At 44.2% G+C, this 22,304-nt stretch overlaps 3 protein-coding genes across 7 annotated transcripts in view; 1 reads left to right on the top strand and 2 right to left on the bottom strand.

The window, feature by feature from the left end:
* Positions 1 to 6,521, bottom strand: part of LOC110506178 (ceramide synthase 2) — a 31,601-nt gene extending 25,080 nt beyond the window's left edge. Inside the window, exon 1 of one of the 2 annotated variants that reach the window (XM_090222884.1) lies at positions 6,438 to 6,521. The gene's annotated coding sequence lies outside the window, so the exon portion shown is untranslated. Of the gene's footprint in view, positions 1 to 6,077; positions 6,188 to 6,437 lie in introns of those variants that run through there. The other variant, XM_090222883.1, reaches the window with a different exon arrangement.
* A 914-nt stretch (positions 6,522 to 7,435) lies between these two features.
* Positions 7,436 to 12,751, bottom strand: LOC110506899 (protein Lines homolog 1). Of its 3 annotated transcripts, XM_036963357.2 has the most exons (6): positions 12,057 to 12,747; positions 11,872 to 11,961; positions 11,517 to 11,658; positions 10,648 to 11,256; positions 9,848 to 10,031; positions 7,436 to 8,192 (listed from the first exon to the last, which is right to left on the bottom strand). In XM_036963357.2, exons 1-6 carry the CDS (start codon positions 12,411 to 12,413, stop codon positions 7,478 to 7,480), a joined length of 2,097 nt encoding a protein of 698 aa, XP_036819252.2. In that variant the 5' UTR covers positions 12,414 to 12,747; the 3' UTR covers positions 7,436 to 7,477. The 3 variants fall into 3 exon arrangements, with proteins under 3 accessions (XP_036819252.2, XP_090077746.1, XP_090077747.1); XM_090221620.1 differs by lacking the exon at positions 11,517 to 11,658 and having other exon boundaries at positions 10,648 to 10,825; positions 12,057 to 12,751; XM_090221621.1 differs by lacking the exon at positions 11,517 to 11,658 and having other exon boundaries at positions 12,057 to 12,734.
* Positions 12,752 to 12,917: 166 nt separating this feature from the next.
* LOC110516695 (ankyrin repeat and SOCS box protein 7) lies at positions 12,918 to 21,680 on the top strand. Of its 2 annotated transcripts, XM_090221623.1 has the most exons (7): positions 12,958 to 13,213; positions 13,700 to 13,781; positions 14,118 to 14,230; positions 14,698 to 14,802; positions 14,920 to 15,073; positions 18,071 to 18,676; positions 21,154 to 21,680. In XM_090221623.1, exons 4-7 carry the CDS (start codon positions 14,716 to 14,718, stop codon positions 21,291 to 21,293), a joined length of 987 nt encoding a protein of 328 aa, XP_090077749.1. In that variant the 5' UTR covers positions 12,958 to 13,213; positions 13,700 to 13,781; positions 14,118 to 14,230; positions 14,698 to 14,715; the 3' UTR covers positions 21,294 to 21,680. The 2 variants fall into 2 exon arrangements, with proteins under 2 accessions (XP_090077748.1, XP_090077749.1); XM_090221622.1 differs by lacking the exon at positions 13,700 to 13,781 and having other exon boundaries at positions 12,918 to 13,213.
* The last annotated feature ends 624 nt before the right edge of the window (positions 21,681 to 22,304 follow it).

The following is a 22,304-nucleotide window of genomic DNA, read 5'->3' on the forward strand; positions in this document are numbered from 1 at the left end:
TCTATATCTGAATTCTGTCAGGTTGAGCACAAAGCTATAGAATGACAGATCTATAACTCCCATCTATATCTGAATTCAGTCAGGTTGAGCACAAAGCTATAGAATGACAGATCTATAACTCCCATCTATATCTGAATTATGTCAGGTTGAGCACAAAGCTATAGAATGACAGATCTATAACTCCCATCTATATCTGAATTCTGTCAGGTTGAGCACAAAGCTATAGAATGACAGATCTATAACTCCCATCTATATCTGAATTCTGTCAGGTTGAGCACAAAGCTATAGAATGACAGATCTATAACTCCCATCTATATCTGAATTCTGTCAGGTTGAGCACAAAGCTATAGAATGACAGATCTATAACTCCCATCTATATCTGAATTCTGTCAGGTTGAGCACAAAGCTATAGAATGACAGATCTATAACTCCCATCTATATCTGAATTCTGTCAGGTTGTGCACAAAGCTATAGAATGACAGATCTATAACTCCCATCTATATCTGAATTCTGTCAGGTTGAGCACAAAGCTATAGAATGACAGATCTATAACTCCCATCTATATCTGAATTCTGTCAGGTTGAGCACAAAGCTATAAAATGACAGATCTATAACTCCCATCTATATCTGAATTATGTCAGGTTGAGCACAAAGCTATAGAATGACAGATCTATAACTCCCATCTATATCTGAATTCTGTCAGGTTGAGCACAAAGCTATAGAATGACAGATCTATAACTCCCATCTATATCTGAATTCTGTCAGGTTGAGCACAAAGCTATAGAATGCAGCTTTAACCATGTGTTTGAAGTAATACAGTTTGTTTACAAGTACACTGTTTACAAACAACAGAGTAAAACAAACAAACTAATATTTTGTGTTCTGATGGGGTTAGGCAATTGAACTAAGCTGATAAGGCACCTATAAAAGTTAGATTCTTCAAGAAACAATCTGTATATACCGTTAATTTATAAGTCTAAAAAATAGAAGTCCCAAATCGCAGATTGACCCTTAAAGATGGAATCTGCAGTAGAGGAAACAGAGCCACTGTCCGCCCCATGGCTGCTGTTATTGTGTGTTTTGTTAAAGAAGGTGAAGAGTGTAGCAAAGTCAAATTGCAGTACACCATTCTGCTGTTCTATTCTATTCTGTTCTATTCTATGCTGTTCTGTGCAATGATGTCCAAGAGAAAAACAAATGTTGGTGTTTGTTCTAATCTGGCAGACTGACATGGCAGTTGAACCAATAGGATTACAGTTAAGGGGTTGAACTTAGAATTGGGTAAAGTTTGCATTTGCATGTACTTTATTTATTAACCAGGAATTGATCATGACATGTTGTTCATAAATCACTAGTTCCGGATTTCAAGAGTGCATTCATTCACTGTCAGTCAGATTTGATGCCATTTTACAACATGAGTTGATGAGTTCGTTGGACACCAGTGCTGTAGGTCGTGTAGATAGTGTGGGTGTGTATAACCTAGGTCACTCCAGTCAAGTGCACATGAGTTGATGAGTTCGTTGGACACCAGTGCTGTAGGTCGTGTAGATAGTGTGGGTGTGTATAACCTAGGTCACTCCAGTCAAGTGCACATGAGTTGATGAGTTCGTTGGACACCAGTGCTATAGGTCGTGTAGATAGTGTGGGTGTGTATAACCTAGGTCACTCCAGTCAAGTGCACATGAGTTGATGAGTTCGTTCGACACCAGTGCTGTAGGTCGTGTAGATAGTGTGGGTGTGTATTACCTAGGTCACTCCAGTCAAGTGCACATGAGTTGATGAGTTCGTTGGACACCAGTGCTATAGGTCGTGTAGATAGTGTGGGTGTGTATAACCTAGGTCACTCCAGTCAAGTGCACATGAGTTGATGAGTTCGTTGGACACCAGTGCTATAGGTCGTGTAGATAGTGTGGGTGTGTATAACCTAGGTCACTCCAGTCAAGTGCACATGAGTTGATGAGTTCGTTGGACACCAGTGCTGTAGGTCGTGTAGATAGTGTGGGTGTGTATTACCTAGGTCACTCCAGTCAAGTGCACATGAGTTGATGAGTTCGTTGGACACCAGTGCTATAGGTCGTGTAGATAGTGTGGGTGTGTATAACCTAGGTCACTCCAGTCAAGTGCACATGCAGTTCTTTATTTCCAATACAAATATTGACACAACAGCCTTCGCCTCTTTCTCAAGATGCTTCCCCACACCTAGTCCAACACACACACGTCAGCAGAGAAAACATCACTGGCAGTGGTAGTCAATGAAATCCAGGGCTGCAGCCTAGCAACATATATCCCAGTAAATCACAGACTAGACTTTTTTCTATGTCGTTTTTTCTAAACCAAGGTCAACGCTGAAACGGATCACAACCCCTAGTGGTCAAGTCATGGTTCAAGAGTTATGGAGTTCTTCGAATCCCAGATGGCAGTGAGTTGACATACAGCAGGGTTCCCCCAATGGGGGGTTTTATTAGGCCCCCCAAGTTTTCAGCCCAATTATTTATTTATTGTTGGACATAAGACTGTAAAAACAGCACGAAATCAGCTCCAAGTGATTTTAATGTTGTAAATGTGTTCCCAAGTATTCCCACGCCTAGCAGAGCCGTGGCGTATACAAACCAAGCAAGGATTGAAATGATGTCATAGTCACATATTATATTGGTTTGGGCTTCTTGCGGTCAATATGCAGTCTACACCCGAACCATCCACTCAAGGAAGTAATCATCCCTAGGCTGAATCTAGTTGATAATCCCTAACGTACGACTGATTCATGTGAAGGGAAAACAAACTACTAGTGAATAATGTCAACAATATCAATAGGGGGCCTCTATGGCCCTGGGCAGATCTGATGACACACACACACACGCCCCTAAACGAGTGCAGACTATTTACTCTTCTTGTCATTTAGTCTTTCACACTGATGTGTGTGTGTGTGTGTGTGTGTGTGTGTGTGTGTGTGTGTGTGTGTGTGTGTGTGTGTGTGTGACGTGCTCACATTTGTGTGTGAGACTCGTTGCCCCCATGGGGTCCATTTTGATGACATCACTGCTGATGTCAGCACATCCCAGGGCTCTCTGCAGTGTTCTGTATAGTCAGTGTGTAACTCAGCACATCCCAGGGCTCTCTGCAGTGTTCTGTATAGTCAGTGTGTAACTCAGCACATCCCAGGGCTCTCTGCAGTGTTCTGTATAGTCAGTGTGTAACTCAGCACATCCCAGGGCTCTCTGCAGTGTTCTGTATAGTCAGTGTGTAACTCAGCACATCCCAGGGCTCTCTGCAGTGTTCTGTATAGTCAGTGTGTAACTCAGCACATCCCAGGGCTCTCTGCAGTGTTCTGTATAGTCAGTGTGTAACTCAGTACATTTCACTGCCCTGCAAAAACATAACAACAACGCCACATCACAATGACTTTGCGGAGACAATGGAACCACCAACCAAACACGTCTACAGGTCGAAATGGAACAACAAAACAACCTTTTAACCACAGAAATGGAATACTAGTTATATTGCTGTGGTCTGATGGGCAATGTCCTTTCTAGTAATTCTGTGTCTATGCGTTTAACCTTATCTTGCACTGATTACACATCTGTGACGCAATTGCATTATGATTCAAAGATAATATCGTGGCGCCAAGCATATTACATACTGGCACTACCTAGCCTGAGTATGTTTGTTTTACTACAACAGATACAAACTACCTATCAAACACCTGTCTATCAAGTACCTGTCTATCAACACCTGAACAGCAATAAGTCCAACTGACCTGTGTTAGTATGCCACTGAGAGAACATTCTGGAATGGCAGTGTGCAATATGTATGGTGTATGTTGCTGTATGAGATGAGTTCAATGTGTATGACATGGGTAATATTCAGTGTAGGGTAGGTATTATGTTGAGGATGTAATGTACAGTGTTTATCATGTATACAGCAGTACTGTGTGTCTAAGACAATTTTCACCTGGGGGAACATTACAGTTTATCCTATACTAGCAGCCATGCTAGACAACCTAGTCACGTCGGACTAGTCCATAGAGCGATGAGCAGTGTGTATTAGTGGTATACTGCCAGAACACAGCCAATAAGGAAGGCCTTTTTTCATTGTTAGCGTTCTGCTGAAGATCATCTGGGGATTCAGACATTCAGTCAGTGAAGAACATGACAAAGCACACTCTGTCTGCATATTGTATGTTTCCTTCTCTTTCTCCTCTCTCTCCCTGGTCTCTCTGTTTCTTTCTCTCTCCCGCTGGTATCTGTCCATCTCTTTCTCTCCTCTGACTCTCTCTCCCCCTGGTCTCTCTGTTTCTTTCTCTCTCCCGCTGGTATCTGTCCATCTCTTTCTCTCCTCTGACTCTCTCTCTCCCTGGTCTCTCTCTCTCTCTCTCTCTCTCCCGCTGGTATCTGTCCATCTCTTTCTCTCCTCTGTCTCTCTCTCTCCCTGGTCTCTCTCTCTCTCTCTCTCCCGCTGGTATCTGTCCATCTCTTTCTCTCCTCTGACTCTCTCTCTCCCTGGTCTCTCTCTCTCTCTCTCTCCCACTGGTATCTGTCCATCTCTTTCTCTCCTCTGACTCTCTCTCTCCCTGGTCTCTCTCGCTCTCTCTCTCTCTCTCTCTGTTGCTCTCCGCTCTCTCTCCATCCTACATACAGGGGCACAGGGTTCAACTGTACTGGTATCATACTTTTTCATCAACTTTCTCAAGCATGATAAATGTTAGTCGGTAGGGAAGCATACCAGAACTAGGGAGTGATTTATTATCTTTGACGTGCATGAAGAGATAAAATACATACATCACACAAAAGAGGTTTGCAGAATATGACTGAGTGGGAAAGACGTTATACGTGTATAGAGACATGATTAAGACAGAACCTACAACAGACTGTATGCTCAAATCACATAGTATTTTAATGATTGAAAAACAATGGCTCCAATGTATCAAAGATGATCTTTAGATTTTAACCCTGAAAATGACTGTTCAGTCCAAAACGTACAACTAAGTGCAGAATAGGAGGCCAAAAGGTGAAAGGGAGGATAAATAGTGTTTTCCTCATTCCACACACGCACGCACGCACGCCCGCCCGCCCGCCCGCACGCACGCACGCACGCCCGCCCGCCCGCCCGCCCGCCCGCCCGCACGCACGCACGCACGCACGCACGCACACACACACACACACACACACACCACTAGATATCCCAAAGAACTGTGACAGGCACTGTTAACTGTAAAGCAATCCGTTTCCATGAGTACATGCTCTCCAAACACAAACATCTTTAGAGTAGAGTAAAACCAGTCAAGATTTATCTTAAAACTCTGATTACATTTGGAGATTTTTTATAGTTCCATTTAAACCAAAATGGTAATTACACTTCACTGGTTGAATGCTGATGACTTCACGTGGGCGATCCAGCTAAAGTGCCAGAGATCCATCATAGTTTGAGTTTAGGCCGGTTACAAAACTATAAATCAATCAACCTCGAGAGCATTCAGAAAAGCCTTAGGTGGAGAATCTCTATACACTCACTGACCTACTAAGAAAACAGAGGGTCTATTCAGTCCAATCCTAAGATGTAAGATAGAGCTTAGCTCCTCTAACAGGGGGACATGCTCACCTGAAAGAGACGATTTAACATCAACCTCACTCATACAACTCCCACCGGTTGCTTGGGACAGACGCGAGTTGAAACCCGCTCCTCCGTTAACGAGGACAGGTGTAAAACAACAGAAAACCAGCTATTCACATCCCAGGTAGAGGACCCCAGACAACACTCCTACAGCACATTCCCTGAAACCATCCAATGAATCCAAGGTCATAGGGAAACAGAATATACCACAAGGCTTCCCACCGTTCCACCCTCAATATGCAAACCAGGTAAGGTATGTCCTGTCCTCACCCTCAATATGCAAACCAGGTAAGGTATGTCCTGTCCTCACCCTCAATATGCAAACCAGGTAAGGTAGGTCCTGTCCTCACCCTCAATATGCAAACCAGGTAAGGTAGGTCCTGTCCTCACTCACAATATGCAAACCAGGTAAGGTAGGTCCTGTCCTCACCCTCAATATGCAAACCAGGTAAGGTAGGTCCTGTCCTCACCCTCAGTAGGGAAACCAGGTAAGGTATGTCCTGTCCTCACCCTCAGTAGGGAAACCAGGTAAGGTATGTCCTGTCCTCACCCTCAATATGCAAACCAGGTAAGGTAGGTCCTGTCCTCACTCTCAATATGCAAACCAGGTAAGGTAGGTCCTGTCCTCACCCTCAATATGCAAACCAGGTAAGGTAGGTCCTGTCCTCACCCTCAGTAGGGAAACCAGGTAAGGTATGTCCTGTCCTCACCCTCAGTAGGGAAACCAGGTAAGGTATGTCCTGTCCTCACCCTCAATATGCAAACCAGGTAAGGTAGGTCCTGTCCTCACCCTCAGTAGGGAAACCAGGTAAGGTATGTCCTGTCCTCACCCTCAGTAGGGAAACCAGGTAAGGTAGGTCCTGTCCTCACCAGAGCTGTTGATGTAATGTTGACTGTGGGAAACAAACAGGCGTGACAGTCCCTCCATTCAGTAGGCAGGCTCTCTCTCCCTCTCTCCCTCTCCCTGTCTTTGTTTGACATTCTTTAAAGGGTCACACCCAGCTCCGGCACAATTGGACAGGAGTTTTTTCCTTCCCCTCCAGGTACGTTGTCATAGAGGGGCGATAATGGAGAAGTGTCACGACGCAACACACACAGAGAGATAAGACAGACAGACACACAAACAGAGAGATAGAGAGAGAGGCACACACATGAACACACACACACAGAGAGATAGACAGACACACAGAGAGATAGAGAGAGAGGCACACTAACCCCGCTACCTGCAGTCAAAGGTGCCCTCAGGTGATAATCTGTGGATTGTTTGCATTGTTCTCCAGATAACGCAGACAGGAGAATAGGAGCTACTCCTCCACACAATAGTCCCTCTAGTAAAACATAGAACGAGGTGAAAACAGAAGGAGATCAACAAAGACAGGTGGGAAAAATAGTGACGTTTGGCTGGACCGAAGGGAGGGAACCAAAAGAAAACATATAGTTGAAAGAGGTGTGTGTTTACTTACGATGGTCATGCAAACAGGATGTGTTGCTTTTGGAACGTCTTTATGATTCAAATGTAGTTACAAATGAAAGGAAGTGGTCATCATTACCATCCCTTCATAAACAACGCTTACCTTGAGTTACCATCCAACCACAAGGTCCCCAAAAAGAGCATCCATTCACAAATAGGATGCCATGAAAAATGTTAAAGTATTAAAATATACATTTAAGAAATCTAGAAGCCGCTGTTGAAGGATTCCCACAATTCATGCTTATTCCATCCTGATTCCAGGAATCTTCCAAAAGCACATTCATTTCTGTCAAACTGGGAATTTTGGTCAAGTTATAGGAATTTTACAACCCTCAAAATATTACAAATGAGACCAAATGCATTTACCACCATGTAACATTTATTACATCATTACGGAGTTCAACGCTGTGTACAACATCTCTTCGCTTCAATCTGTGTCAGCAGTTTCAAGAGCGAGGTGGCATTGTAAGGGAACAGACTCCTCCTCTGCAGTCTAGTCACCACCACTCTGAGCTCTGTCAGACACATAACAGTCCTATCAAAAGAGTGGCTGTTGTGTGTGTGAACCACAGAGTCGCTGTGTAGCCTATCCTGTGTAAGGCCTGATGGGAGGTCACCGTCCTCAGTCTCAGACTCCTCTGAGCTGCCGTAGTCCACCAGACGGAGAGGGGGAGTAGAGGCCAGGGCAGTTGCACTCCCTGAAGGCAGACACAAGCTGGGCTGCAGACATGGAGCTGGCTCTGGGTCCACGATGGTAACTGATCCTCCAGAATGGCTGGAAGTAGACACGCTTCCACGAGAGGCACATAATGACTGCTGAAGTTCCTCTCTCAGGTTGTCCAATAGTTGATCGTCTTTCTGGCTAATCTTCCAGCTCAGTTTACACCGGTCCGACCCATCTATCTTCTGACAGACCATTCGGAAACCTTCCCAGTCGTCCCGGAGGTGTTTTAGGTAACGGACAAAGTACTCGAGGAAGCAGGTTTCCGTTGAGATGAGGAAATCGAGGAGAATGCTGTGGTCGAAGGAGATGTTGCAGAGGAGGAAGAGAAAGTGACAGTGGGGGTTGCCGCCGACAACACACACAGCATCAGCTTCCAGGTCAGAGGACACTCTGTAGGAAGACAGACAGAAGAGTCAGACATATCAAGGACATAATAGGTTTGTTTCCCGGACACAAAATAATACTAATCCTGGATTTGCCAGCATCTGCATTGAGCATTGTTTTTAGTCCAGTGTCTGAGAAATTGGTCCAATCAGGTTCTCAACCTACTCCTTTATGTGGGTGACTGATCTTAGATAATCAGAGATATCAAAATGTCAGATTTTCATAAGCAGAATCAAACCAACCACTGACAAAACTGCAATTCAGAAATTAATCTAAAAGAAAGCCACACAGAAATACTTCCTTTTGTCCATCAGCCAGTGTTTCAGTATTATAAACCAGCCATTCTACTCTTACTGTTCAGCCATGTTGTCCGGACCTCTGGCAGTCTCTTTGGGGGTACCACGGGGTTCAATTCTTGGGCCGACTCTTTTCACTGTATATATCAACGATATCGCTCTTGCGCGGGTGATTCTCTGATCCACCTCTACGCAGACGACACCATTCTGTATACATCTGGCCCTTCTTTGGACACTGTGTTAACAAACCTCCAAACGAGCTTCAATGCCATACAACACTCATTCCATGGCCTCCAACTGCTCTTAAATGCTAGTAAAACTAAATGCATGCTTTTCAACCGATCGCTGCCCACTCCGGCCCACCCGACTAGCATCACTACTCTGGACGGTTCTGACTTAGAATATGTGGGCTACTACAAATACCTAGGTGTCTGGTTAGGCTGTAAACTCTCCTTCCAGGCTCATATTAAGCATCTCCAATCCAAAATTAAATCTAGAATTGGCTTCCTATTTCGCAACAAAGCCTACTTCACTCACACTTCCAAACATACCCTCATAGAACTGACTATACTACCGATCCTCGACTTCGGCGATGTAATTTACAAAATAACCTCCAACACTCTACTCAGCAAACTGGATGCAGTCTATCACAGTGCCATCTGTTTTGTCACCAAAGCCCCATATACCATCCACCACTGCAACCTGTATGCTCTCGTTGGCTGGCCCTCGCTGCATATTCGTTGCCAGACCCACTGGCTCCAGGTCATCTATACGTCTTTGCTAGGTAAAGCGCCGCCTTATCTCAGCTCACTGGTCACCATAACACCCAACCGTAGCACGTGCTCCAGCAGGTATATCTCAAGGGTCATCCCCAAAGCCAACACCTCCTTTGGCCGCCTTTCCTTCCAGTTCTCTGCTGCCAACGACTGGAATGAATTGCAAAAATCGATCGCTGAAGCTGGAGACTTATATCTCCCTCACTAACTTTAAGTATCAGCTATCTGAGCAGCTGTATACAGCCCATCCGTAAATAACCCATCCAACTACCTACCTCATCCCCATATTGTTTTTCTATACTTTTTTTTTGCTCTTTTTCACACCAGCATTTCTACTTGCACATCTATCACTCCAGTGTTAATTTGCTAAATTGTAATTACTTCGCTACTATGGCCTATTTATTTTTTTATTGTGTTATTGACTGTACGTTTGTTTATGTGTAACTCTGTGTTGTTTTTTGTCGCACTGCTTTGCTTTTTCTTGGTCAGGTCACAGTTGTAAATGAGAATTTGTTCTCAACTAGCCTACCTGGTTAAATAAAGGTGAAATAAAAAAAATTATGAATGTATGTATTAGGTGGTATGGTACCTGTGATGGAGGTATAGTAGGAGTAAAGCCTTTGCTGCTTCCATCATGTCGTCGTCCTGCTCTCCAAACACCAAGGACACCCAGCAGCAGGAGTGAGATCCCTGCTTCAGCTGGACCCCACGCTGCCTCAGGAACAGCAGCAACGCACTTAAATAGCCATGGATGCCTATGGTATTACATACACCTGTGGGACCAGAGACAAGTGAATGGTCAAAGTGGGTAGAAGTTGCCTCTACTCACTGATTCCAGATCAGATATTTTCACAGCCATAATGGTTTGGATCTGGGTAGGGTAATCTGATTCTAGACCTGAGGTTAGGGTTCCTGAGGAACTTTTGCCTTGAAAGAGACAATACTTAGTGAAATACTGTTCTTGTGTGTTATGTGTTGGGAAACATTGCCCCCTATTGCATACATCTGTCTAAATTATCGTTCCTGTCATCATGATGTTTTTCTCCTTCTGATTATTTGAGCTTTAGAAACTAGTCATGTTAAAGTTAGACTCAGCGATATGACAGATGCAGAAAGTAAACAGCATAGTGGGTAAATTCCTGCAACAACTTCCACGAGGCTCAACATCGCTGTTTTGGTACCGTGGCTACCACGCTCAAACAGAGCAAAGCGAACCCGTGCACAGATACTGTGTATGACTGTGTGAGAGAGAATTCCTGCATGTCTCTCTTCTCAATATCTGCGGTGTTGCTCGTGGCAACATCATTTCGCTGAGTCTACCTTTAAGGTAGAATACACATTGTGCCTAGTGTAGACATGGTTAATAACATTTACAAATAGTCCTGTTACCTTTCCCACCAGCGGATTGGATTTTGTATTCCAGTGACTTGAGCACAACTAGACTAACAGCCCTCAGCATCACATGATCGAACGTATCACTGCTCCCGCCACACGATTGGCCTGTCCCTCCAAAGAAAATGGCCGCCGACTCCACTGGAACACACTGTAACCAATCAGTGTGCACTGCCTGCAACACATCATCAGCCAGTGTAAGAATGTCACTGGTCATGTGATCATCTCCATGCGTTAGGGAGGATGCCTCGCCAAAACCCATGTCCTCGCCTGCCTTCTGAAGGAGAATCCTCTTTAAAAGCAGAAGCACTTGCTTCTTCACAAAGTAGTGGACATGAGAGTCGACTATCCGCAGTAGCGCCGATGCCTGTACGAGGGAGAGCCTTGAGCTGGTGAAACAGACACTGGTGCTGCTTAGTTTGAACCTGGCTGCAGTGAGCACTTCCAGTAAGTCTAGGAGGTTAGTCAGAGTTGTAGCCCAGTCTGCCGTGTTACTACTGGGGTATGACGCAGAGTTCCCATGGCCCAGACTCTCTACAGGGACAAGCTGGGAGTAAGCAGCAGTGAGAGCTGTGTCGAATGTGGCAAGAAGTTTCTCCACAGTCCCTGAGGGGAAAAGAAAGAGAAGGCCCCACTGTGGCTAAAACCAATGTACATTGTATTGACATGGAAGATGCATAGGTAGGTAGAATACAATTACAATGTCAACACTCATAGCCACACTGTTACACTATTCCAGCCTATGTGGCCTAACTACCACGTAAATACATGGTAAATACATAGGATTTGGCACCAAGTGGAACTTATTTGGAGTCAAATAAAAGACACATGTTGGTACAATTGATGGATGAATTGTGTTTCAATACCAGGTTTATATTCTGATGTTTCTTTTAGAACTGCTTTCAGGACAGTGGTAAGTGACCATGTGCATGCATCCAGTTCGTTGCCAGAGCAAGGGTTCTGGAGCACTTGCAAGCACTTCCATTCCCAAATCTGGTTGACTGTATTCTAGTCAAAAAAAAGAGAGAACTGAATGTAAGAATCTGCTTAAATAAAGCCTGGTAGACCTGTGTGTGAATAGGATTTTACAGTATCAGGTGACAGATTTGGGTTCTCTAATGTGAGACTGTCTGATGCACACAGAACTCCAAGAGTTACTTGACTAGTATTCAATATATAGTCATAAATCACACAAGACATGAGAACAATCAGAAAACTCACAAAGCAACGCAGCTCAAAAATAACATAGGAGGATACACTCTTTGCAGCTAGATGAGACAGCAACCTGTCCTTGCAGCAGGCAAGGTGAACCTGTGGGAGGTGGAAACAAAAATGTTATTACTATAAACAAACCCAAAGGACAATACAAATATATTTTCCAATCATATGCAGGAAACCAAACTCACAAGTTTGGACATAAAATCCATATACTGGAATAATACTGTAGAAACATCTTTGAAGTAAAGGCTGGTTTCTTGAGACAGTTGTTGAGATGTCAGTTTGGAGCTTATTTTCTCCACCAGAGTCAACACAAGACAAGCCAGTTCAGTTCCATTTGGGTTTGGAGAATATTTGGAGGACGTTAGGAGATCTCTGGACTGGTCCTGATGCTGAGAATGAGAACCATCACTGGCATCAAGAGTCAGTTCACATACACATGTGAACATGGAGGATGCCAACTCATGGCTACTCATTTTGCTGGGTGATGTTCTCGACAATAAACTTCTGTAAGCATCATTTAGGACATGAAATTGTTCATTCATGTTGACACAGCGTTTGGGTTTTCAATGATCACGGGGGTCTTGGCAGTGGTCAATCTGAAAAAAGAAAAAGTAGCACAGAGTTTTTCGGATTTTGATTAGATTTCTGCCACGCGATCCACATTCTACACTTTACTAAGCGTGAATAAAATAAATTGCAAGGATGGTATTATACATGTTTTCTGTACACTTTTGTATAACGCAACACTGAATATTAAAATGATATCCCGCCGCAATTAATGTATCTTTTGAAAAAAAAGCATTCTTCGACTTTGCGCCGACCATCTCGAAACAATTGTAAATATCTCTTCCTGTTTGGTTTGCGTTGCATGCTGTGACTTGTAGTGCGATGTATAATGTACAGTTAAATCACTTTAAATGTTGTCATACATCCTAACGCTTCTGGACCGAAAATGACCAATTTAGTCTATATTGTATTTAAAATATCAATTTGTCATTTTCTTTTTTAAAGTATTATCTTAATTTTAAGTTCTGGCTGTAGACAGTGCACCACGTGACTGAACACGGAAGTATAGCGTGCGATAACATTTAGTAGAAAATTGGAAAGGAGTTCACTCATTCTATTGTGTCAATAATGAGAAGAATTATAGCCATAGAAACCGTTGGCCTACTTTGTTAGAAATCGAGCTAAACAGACTGTTCATAAAGTTTTGCAGAAGGATGCTGATTTGACAGCTCAAATTCCTCGCTCCTTGTGCCTGATTGGCTAAAACAAGCCCGTTGAAATTGGGGGTTCGCATCGGTGGAGAATGGCTAGCAAGCCTACTAGCTTCGTATTTTAAGTAAGAATAATGCATTAATTCATCAAAGCTAGCTAACACCTACCTTGTGTAGTTGAAGTATGGTTGCCTTCTCGAGTCGTGCACATGTTCACATAGCTATTAAATTGTTACAAATGTTTTTAAACTCTGAAATCCAATGCATTCCTAGTAGCTTGAACAACTGGGTAACGATTTAGGCTAATTGCTAACCAGCAGTAGTTGATCGATTAATTTCTTCCTTAAAAGGGAATTGTGTATATATATCAATATATCAGCGCAGTGTACCGTAGTATCATGCCGTAGTTTGTGGGCATGTAGATATATAATTAAAATAAGTCAGAAAGGAGTGGAACAAGTTGGGGTCGCAGTACTAGCTAGCTAACGTTAGCTAACATTCCATTGTTTGAGTGCATAGTTAGCTAACTATTAGCTGGCCAGTGGCTACTTGGATAACTAGGTTGCTGTGGATTATTTTTACTTAAACTTTGTCTGAAATGCATTGTCTAGTCTAGCTTTAAAGAACACCGCTAAAGCTACAACATTGCCCTAATTTGGAAGACGAAAGGCAGCAGCCGACCTTCCAATACAGGTAGCAATCTAACTGTTAGCAAGTAAGCTAGCTAACCACTACTAGTTAGCTTTTGTTTGTATCGTATTATAAGCAATTAGCCTACTAGCTTGCTTGTTTTTACATTCAACGTTGTTATCTAGGTAGTTATAGCTATCATACCGCCATCCCATTTGGATAGAAGCTAGCTGCAGGTATAGCTAACATTAAATTTATGTAAAATGTTTAGCTATTCCCATTTCTCATTTGCTGTCATAATGTTATGATTGTCAATGCAGTATGTTTTTTAATGCCTTCTATTGAGTAATATAAACTGATGAATGTGAATACTCATTAAATTGTCTTTTTTTTTTTCAGAGTCCGTGCTAGCCCACAATCCATGTGAGTGGAGTTCTTATCTGTCTGTCATACTGTTGCGCAAGAGAGACACATGAAAATTGTCTTAACTACATAATCAAGCTTGACAAAAGGTGAACATCTATCTGCTGCTGTTCAGTATGGAATACCATATGGTCCTTAAAGTATACAAGTGTTGTGCGCACCTAGAAGTGGTGCTGCGGTGGTCACCAACTCTGGTTCCTGCCAAGCATCAAATAGCCTACCTGTTTCAACTGATCACCGGAGCTGGTGACCACTGTGGTATAGTGCAGTGGGGACCCCCAGTTGTCTAACAGATTTCCTCTATTCCACCTGAGCATCCCTCAAGCACTTGGTTCGTTGAATGAGATGTGCTAGAACTAGAATATGCAACGGCTTTTGATCCCAGCGGAACAGTTGGATTTAGAAAACCTGCTAATGTATAGTCGGCTGATTTATACCAATAACACAAATGTATCCATGACGATGTACTGTTATCAAAACGAAGGCCTAGCTATTTTTTGACTAATACCCCAAATTAAGTGATGCAGCTTACGTGTTTACTGTCTCAACTCTCCAGACAGAGGACTAGGTGTGGATGACCCCTCCCCTTACGAGATGTAACAGGATGCTGAACCATCACTGTAGAAGGAACCCCGAGCTTCAAGAGGAGCTGCAGATACAGGCAAAGACACTTAATACCAAGACGGTCTACTCTACTGTTAGCATTTCCCACTGGTAAATGACTGCTTATGCTAGAGATGAATGCTAATGCTCTTGGCTTGTACTGTCTTTGCTCCAGGCTGCAGTGGCAGCGGGGGATGTGTACACTGTCAGGAAGATGCTGGAGCAAGGCTACTCTCCGAAGATCCGTGATGCCAACGGGTGGACCCTGCTCCACTTCTCCGCTGCCAAGGGGAAGGAGAGATGTGTCCGGGTCTTCCTGGAGCACGGAGGTGAATAAGGGGGTCTGGGGTTTTGGTCCACAGGAGGTTGGGCGCACCTTAATTGGATAGGACGGGCTCCTACTAATGGCTGGAGTGGAGTCAGTGGAATTGTATCATACACATGGTTTCCATGGTTTCCATTATTTATTTTTATGAGCCGTCCTCCCTTTAGCAGCCTCCTGTGCTGTTGTCACACGTTTGAATGCAGTGTTCCGCCTTCTTTCTTTTTTCTTGGCAGAGCTCAAAAAGCCCCCAAGGTTATAGTCACGGCTAAATTGAAACCAATGGAGGTGAAGTGTTAGTAGAGATGGTTGCTAGGGAAAGACTTTTCCCAATTGGCCTGGTGACAAGGTCGATGAAAGGATTTGTCAGAATCCATGTTCACAAAGAAAAGGAGACTAGCAGAGGAAATGGTTGTCACGCATCAAGGGTCTGCCATATGATGCTCCATGCATCCATTCAGTGGCTTTATATCAGTCATCTAATCACATATTTGTCACGCATCAAGGGTCTGCCATATGATGCTCCATGCATCCATTCAGTGGCTTTATATCAGTCATCTAATCACATATTTGTCACGCATCAAGGGTCTGCCATATGATGCTCCATGCATCCATTCAGTGGCTTTATATCAGTCATCTAATCACATATTTGTCACGCATCAAGGGTCTGCCAAATGATGCTCCATGCATCCATTCAGTGGCTTTATATCAGTCATCTAATCACATATTTGTCACGCATCAAGGGTCTGCCATATGATGCTCCATGCATCCATTCAGTGGCTTTATATCAGTCATCTAATCACATATTTGTCACGCATCAAGGGTCTGCCATATGATGCTCCATGCATCCATTCAGTGGCTTTATATCAGTCATCTAATCACATATTTGTCACGCATCAAGGGTCTGCCATATGATGCTCCATGCATCCATTCAGTGGCTTTATATCAGTCATCTAATCACATATTTGTCACGCATCAAGGGTCTGCCATATGATGCTCCATGCATCCATTCAGTGGCTTTATATCAGTCATCTAATCACATATTTGTCACGCATCAAGGGTCTGCCATATGATGCTCCATGCATCCATTCAGTGGCTTTATATCAGTCATCTAATCACATATTTGTCACGCATCAAGGGTCTGCCATATGATGCTCCATGCATCCATTCAGTGGCTTTATATCAGTCATCTAATCACATATTTGTCACGCATCAAGGGTCTGCCATATGATGCTCCATGCATCCATTCAGTGGCTTTATATCAGTCATCTAATCACATATTTGTCACGCATCAAGGGTCTGCCATATGATGCTCCATGCATCCATTCAGTGGCTTTATATCAGTCATCTAATCACATATTTGTCACGCATCAAGGGTCTGCCATATGATGCTCCATGCATCCATTCAGTGGCTTTATATCAGTCATCTAATCACATATTTGTCCATAATGATTATCCTTTCACATGTGCTGTTTGTTTAAGATATATTTCATATTGGTGCACCATGACAGTGCAACCTGAATCAAACTCCACCTTTGAATTGTTGGTCTATAGATGGCAGTATATAACCAGTCTGGGAATGGCAGCTGTTTTATCTTCTCCACAGCTTCACTCCCAGGTCATTCTAACATGGTATAGAGGCTGTAGGGTGAAGTTGACCCTAGATGCTGATCTTGGGTCGGTTTTACATATTTTCCCCACTAATGGTTAAGGTTAGGACTGGTGAAAGGGAAGCTCATCCTAGATCTGTACCTAGAGGAAACTTTACCCTACAGCAGTTTAACATTATGCTTCTGAGCAGAGTGAAAATCATGTTCATTTTGTGAAATGATGATGAAATAGTGTTGCAGTCATTTATTGTTTTTATTTAATGCTATTCAAATGTCTACAGATTTTGATTCCAAATCATGTAGATGCAGTGATCATTACATCAAGTCCAGGGGGCGCTGTAGACCAAGTCTCTCAGTAACTGTTTTTCTCTGAAGAGCTCATTGGACGAGTCAGGGGTTTATTTTGGATTATGCGCAGAAAAATTGAGACTGTTGAAATGTATGCATAACCAACAAAGCAAGAGAGTATTTTGTTACCCTTGACTTAATTGTCTAAAATAATTTAACGATACGCTAAAAATAATCTCTTTGATGGTCAGTCAAACAGCCTACCTAATGGATTTATGTTGGATAAGAGGGGAGTCAGCCATTTTTAACAAGGCTGTTTGAATGGAAAATTCCCCTCTGGATTTAGCCTAGGCCCTAGCAGACACTGACGTGGTCATTACCTGCACTCCCGGCCTTGGCTAATTGAAATAGCAGGACTTTAACCCCTGACCCCGCTTTCACACTCTAATGTCTCACTGATGCTAATTGTTCTAATGCTCCAGCATCTGCCTGCCCACTCTTTCCTTTCACACTACAGCAGACTTTAAAGTGGCAATCAGCAGATGAAATAATAACACAGTGGAATCCCCGCTCCTGTTTTGGTAAAAAGCTGAGAGGTGGGACTGTTGAACTGTAACCACCCTCAAATTCATAGACTGAGCTATGGATGCAAGGACTGACCATCCGTCATATCAAAGTATAGTTTAAACCATTTTTTGAGGCTGTGTAGCGATTGTTTACATTTACTTTGTTTACAAACATTGGAGTAAAACAAGCTTATATTATTGGTTCTAATGGGGTGTGATAGTTGAACTGCGCTCATGAGGCGTAAGTTATATTCTTCAAAAATCAATGGAAACATATCATTAATTTGTAAGTTCAGAAATGGATGTAGTAATTGCAGATTGTCCCTTTAATGTTTTACGCAGCTGTCACTCAATAATCCATCCTCTTGTTTCTCCTCGCTCTCTCTCGCACTCTCTCGCTCTCTCTCTCTCTCTCTCTCTCTCTCTCTGATTGTTATTTGTTAGTGTTTTAACTGAATGTGCCATTTTCTGTTGTAATAAAGAGCCTGTAGAAGACAGTTCCCCTCACCCCCCCTTGTCCCCTGTCTATCTCCCCCGCAGCTGACCCCACAGTAAAGGACTTCATCGGCGGCTTCACGGCACTCCACTATGCCGCCATGCACGGCCGTGCGCGCATCGCCCGCCTCATGCTGGAGTCGGACTTCCGCAGCGACATCATCAATGCCAAGAGCAACGACGGCTGGACGCCGCTGCATGTGGCTGCCCACTATGGCCGCGACTCTTTCGTGCGGCTCCTCCTTGAGTTCCGCGCCGAGGTGGATCCCCTCAGCGACAAGGGCACCACGCCCCTCCAACTCGCTATCATCCGTGAGCGCTCCAGCTGCGTGAGAATCCTGCTGGACCACAGCGCCAACATCGACATTCAGAATGGCTTCCTGCTGCGCTACGCTGTCATCAAGGGGAATCATTCCTACTGTCGTATGTTCCTGCAGCGGGGTGCGGACACTAACCTGGGTCGCCTCGAGGACGGGCAGACCCCGTTGCACCTATCGGCACTAAGAGACGACGTGCTGTGTGCTCAGATGCTTTACAAGTACGGCGCCGACACCAACACAAGGAACTACGAGGGCCAGACTCCCGTGGCGGTGTCGTCGAGCATGTCGGGCATCAGCCGGCCCTGCCTGGACTTCCTACAGGAGGTCACCAGTAAGTCTTGGGCAGGGAGGGACACCGTCTGGGGACACTGGGCTGTTAGTAGTACTAGTACCGTATCGCTAGTGGATATAAACACTGCTTTTAATATAATGTCATGGCTTGACTGGGACTCAGCGTTTCCCCTAGATTGCTTTATCAGACAGGCAGAAGGATGACGCCCTAAAATTAACATCCGAAGATGAGTTCAATATAATTGGCGATGTATCAATACAACTTAACATGTTCGTTGTTGGTTGTCAAAACATTTGTGCACATCAGACCAGTAAAGTAAATGAGGGCTTTCTATGAGCCTGAACAGAAACATGGAGTCAACACATTTGTGCACATCAGACCAGTAAAGTAAATGAGGGCTTTCTATGAACCTGAACAGAAACATGGAGTCAACACATTTGTGCACATCAGACCAGTAAAGTAAATGAGGGCTTTCTATGAACCTGAACAGAAACATGGAGTCAAAACAGGACCGGGCGATGGAAACGCTTCAAGTCTGTTTCAGGAAGTGTTGGAGCGAGATTGTAAGTTGAGAGGAGAAAAAGAACCTCCAGAAACATAGGGACAGGGAGCGTTGTCATGGTTTTATAATGACCAGTCTTCTGTTGGGGGGGGGGCACGATGTTACCTGAAGCAGAAATCATTTTAGAGAGGCACAATGCCCTGCTGCATTCCTCTGTGTTTCTCACTGAACTTTGATATGGAGATATCAAAGAGCTCTGGGCTGCTCCCAAATGGCACCCTATACTCCCCATAGGGCTCTGGTCAAAAGTAGTGCACTATGTAGCGAATGGGGTGGCCATTTGGGACGAAGACCTGCTGTGCTATTTCAGACTGACAGCCATGTGAAGTCAGACCCCTCTATTCATTCAGACCATAGCAAACGATCAGCCAGATCACATATCCCCCCTTATTGATTACACTGACTACCTCAGTGGATGAACCCATCTGCTGCGGCTAGCAGGCCTTGTTGAAGGATGAATGGCACCCAGCTCTTATGAAGCTCATTGTATATTATGCCATAGATGTATGGTGTTTCCCGTAGGTTGTTTCTCAGGTGGGTTGGTTGGGGAGCAGAGCGTCGGCCCCCTAGCTACATCCAGGGCTGTCGCTGCCAACACTGACATCTCAACTAGATAGATGTAGAGAGATGAAATGGAAACCAGAATATCTTTTAAAAGTTGAAATACAACCAAACATTATTTCACACTTACCTTGGCTGAAGTTGGTTCACCAACACTGATATTTCACCTGTAGTCTATAAATGATTGAAGCCTTTGGTTTGTAAAGGAGAAGTGTGACTCATCTTCCGTATGGTTTGTCTTTATTTAGACAGTGTGGAATGTGGATGAAGGGGTAGCCTATAGTTGAAGAGTGGAGAAAGCACTAGCACTGTGCCGTGCTGTCGCACCGGTTTGAGATTTTAGTTCAGTTTCACCTGGAGAAAGGAAAGGACAGCTTAGTTCTGGAGACTGCAGAGGGACACAGAGAGGACAGCATCGTTGTGGTGATAGACGAGGGCAGTATGGTTGTGGTGACGGACGAGGGCAGTGTGGGTGTGGTGACGGACGAGGGCAGTGTGGGTGTGGTGACGGACGAGGGCAGTGTGGGTGTGGTGACGGACGAGGGCAGTGTGGGTGTGGTGACGGACGAGGGCAGTGTGGGTGTGGTGACGGACGAGGGCAGTGTGGTTGTGGTGACGGACGAGGGCAGTGTGGTTGTGGTGACGGACGAGGGCAGTGTGGTTGTGGTGACGGACGAGGGCAGTGTGGTTGTGGTGACGGACGAGGGCAGTGTGGTTGTGGTGACGGACGAGGGCAGTATGGTTGTGGTGACGGACGAGGGCAGTATGGTTGTGGTGACGGACGAGGACAGTATGGTTGTGGTGACGGACGAGGGCAGTATGGTTGTGGTGCCAGGGAGAGTGGCCATCCAGCTGGGTTGGGTCATGCCCTTGTGTGAGAGAGATTTCATTTTTTCTCTAGCCCCATTAGACTGATAACACTCCAGAGCTAGCTTCCTGGATGCTAATAGATTCCTAAACATTTTAAAACTGCCAATAAGAGGGTGTTTGGCCTTGAGCTGCCTGATAATTTGGGAAACATGTTTGAAAGGCTCATTATTGTCCCATTTGAAGTGTGGAATAATCTAAAGTCACAGTGAGACGGAGCTTACTGACCAGCTGCTTGTTTCACTTTGATTCAGAGTCAAACGTCATGAATCAAAGTGAAAGGAGCAAATTGACACTAGACATGCTTGTCTGACTCACCCTGGCTCTCCTGTAACAGTGGGACGTCCAGTCTTCTGTTCACCTTTTACATCCTCAGTCTTTTGTGCAAGATTAGTTATCAAAACACGCTTAACTTCAACCTTTTATTTCATACACACCATTGGTAGAATGAGCTGTTCTTACTGTCCTGTTGTGGAAAAGGGCGATCTGCTTTGATCTCTTTAACAGATGTGTTGTATCTTTTCAGGACAACCCAGGACCTTGCAGGACATGTGTCGGATAAACATCCGGCATCACATAGGCCTCCAGAGCTTGACGTTTCTGGAGGACCTGCCCATTGCCAAGGTCATGAAAGACTACCTAAAACACAAGTTTGACAATGTGTGATGACAAGAGTTTTGTTTTTTTATATACCACACGAACCAGGCAGACGGAGAACGTCGTTCTCTCCTTTCATCAGACTATGCAAGCATTGTGCTACCTTCTGTTGTCTGAAGCCTGGAGGAGGTGCAGGACCAGGTTTTTGTACAACCTCCAGAGGTCACTTTGTAACCTCAGTTAAACGCGTTGCCGGATGGAGACGGAGTTTCTTTCTCTCTCGACCGTGTTTTGAACCGCGTTAGCAGCATTACGTCTTTGGCTGGACGACTGAATTGGATGGATGGGAACAGGTGGCAATGTTTCAAGTAGGGCTTTGTTTCAATCATGATGAATGGTTGATGAAGTGGTGCAGTCCTACTTCCTGTTGTGGAATAAAGCTTGTTTTGATAGAAATTAGATGACTGGCGATTCGTTGTTGTCATGGTACCCATAATGTATGTCACATGTCAGATTTCAGTCCACATCATGCCAATGATTTTTTTGTGGAGATGAAGTGTTCCTATTAGTTTTCATGAAGACGCCAACATTTCTTTGCTTTGGTAAATCTGGGCAAGTTGAGCACGAGAGAGAAAGGTTTGTCAGACTGACTTATCTGGGCAAGTTGAGCACGAGAGAGAAAGGTTTGTCAGACTGACTTATCTGGGCAAGTTGAGCACGAGAGAGAAAGGTTTGTCAGACTGACTTATCTGGGCAAGTTGAGCACGAGAGAGAAAGGTTTGTCAGACTGACATTCTTTTTTTTTTATGTGTAAAACTTGTTGCAGAATGGGTCAATCTTGTGATACAGCATTTCAAATAATCAGGTTATCAAAACCTCTTCCTATTCAAGTATTATAAAAGCTCAGTGTTGAGTTAACTCAAGCTTGAGTTGGCTAAAGTAGACCCGTTTTGACTAGATTTATTGATTGAAGGATTCACAAGTGAGTGATACCGAGGAGGGTTTTCAGTAGAGGGAAGGCCTGAGTTTTCTACATTTACAGTAGGTGTTCACAAGATGAGTGAGTGATACCGAGGAGGG

This window comes from Oncorhynchus mykiss, chromosome 26 (assembly GCF_057628025.1).
Source record: "Oncorhynchus mykiss isolate SJ-2025 chromosome 26, ASM5762802v1, whole genome shotgun sequence".
In the NCBI taxonomy this organism is placed as follows: Eukaryota; Metazoa; Chordata; class Actinopteri; order Salmoniformes; family Salmonidae; genus Oncorhynchus; species Oncorhynchus mykiss.

Excerpts from the sequence above, each read along its gene's own strand:
- LOC110506899 (XM_036963357.2), bottom strand. The coding sequence starts at position 12,413 with ATGAATGAACAATTTCATGTCCTAAATGATGCTTACAGAAGTTTATTG. Across the intron at positions 11,962-12,056 it reads TGGATTTTATGTCCAAACTT|GTTCACCTTGCCTGCTGCAA; the intron begins GTGAGTTTGGTT and ends CACCTCCCACAG. Across the intron at positions 8,193-9,847 it reads CTACTATACCTCCATCACAG|AGTGTCCTCTGACCTGGAAG; the intron begins GTACCATACCAC and ends GTCTTCCTACAG.
- LOC110516695 (XM_090221622.1), top strand. The coding sequence starts at position 14,716 with ATGACCCCTCCCCTTACGAGATGTAACAGGATGCTGAACCATCACTGT. Across the intron at positions 15,074-18,070 it reads GGTCTTCCTGGAGCACGGAG|CTGACCCCACAGTAAAGGAC; the intron begins GTGAATAAGGGG and ends TCTCCCCCGCAG. Across the intron at positions 18,677-21,153 it reads CTTCCTACAGGAGGTCACCA|GACAACCCAGGACCTTGCAG; the intron begins GTAAGTCTTGGG and ends GTATCTTTTCAG.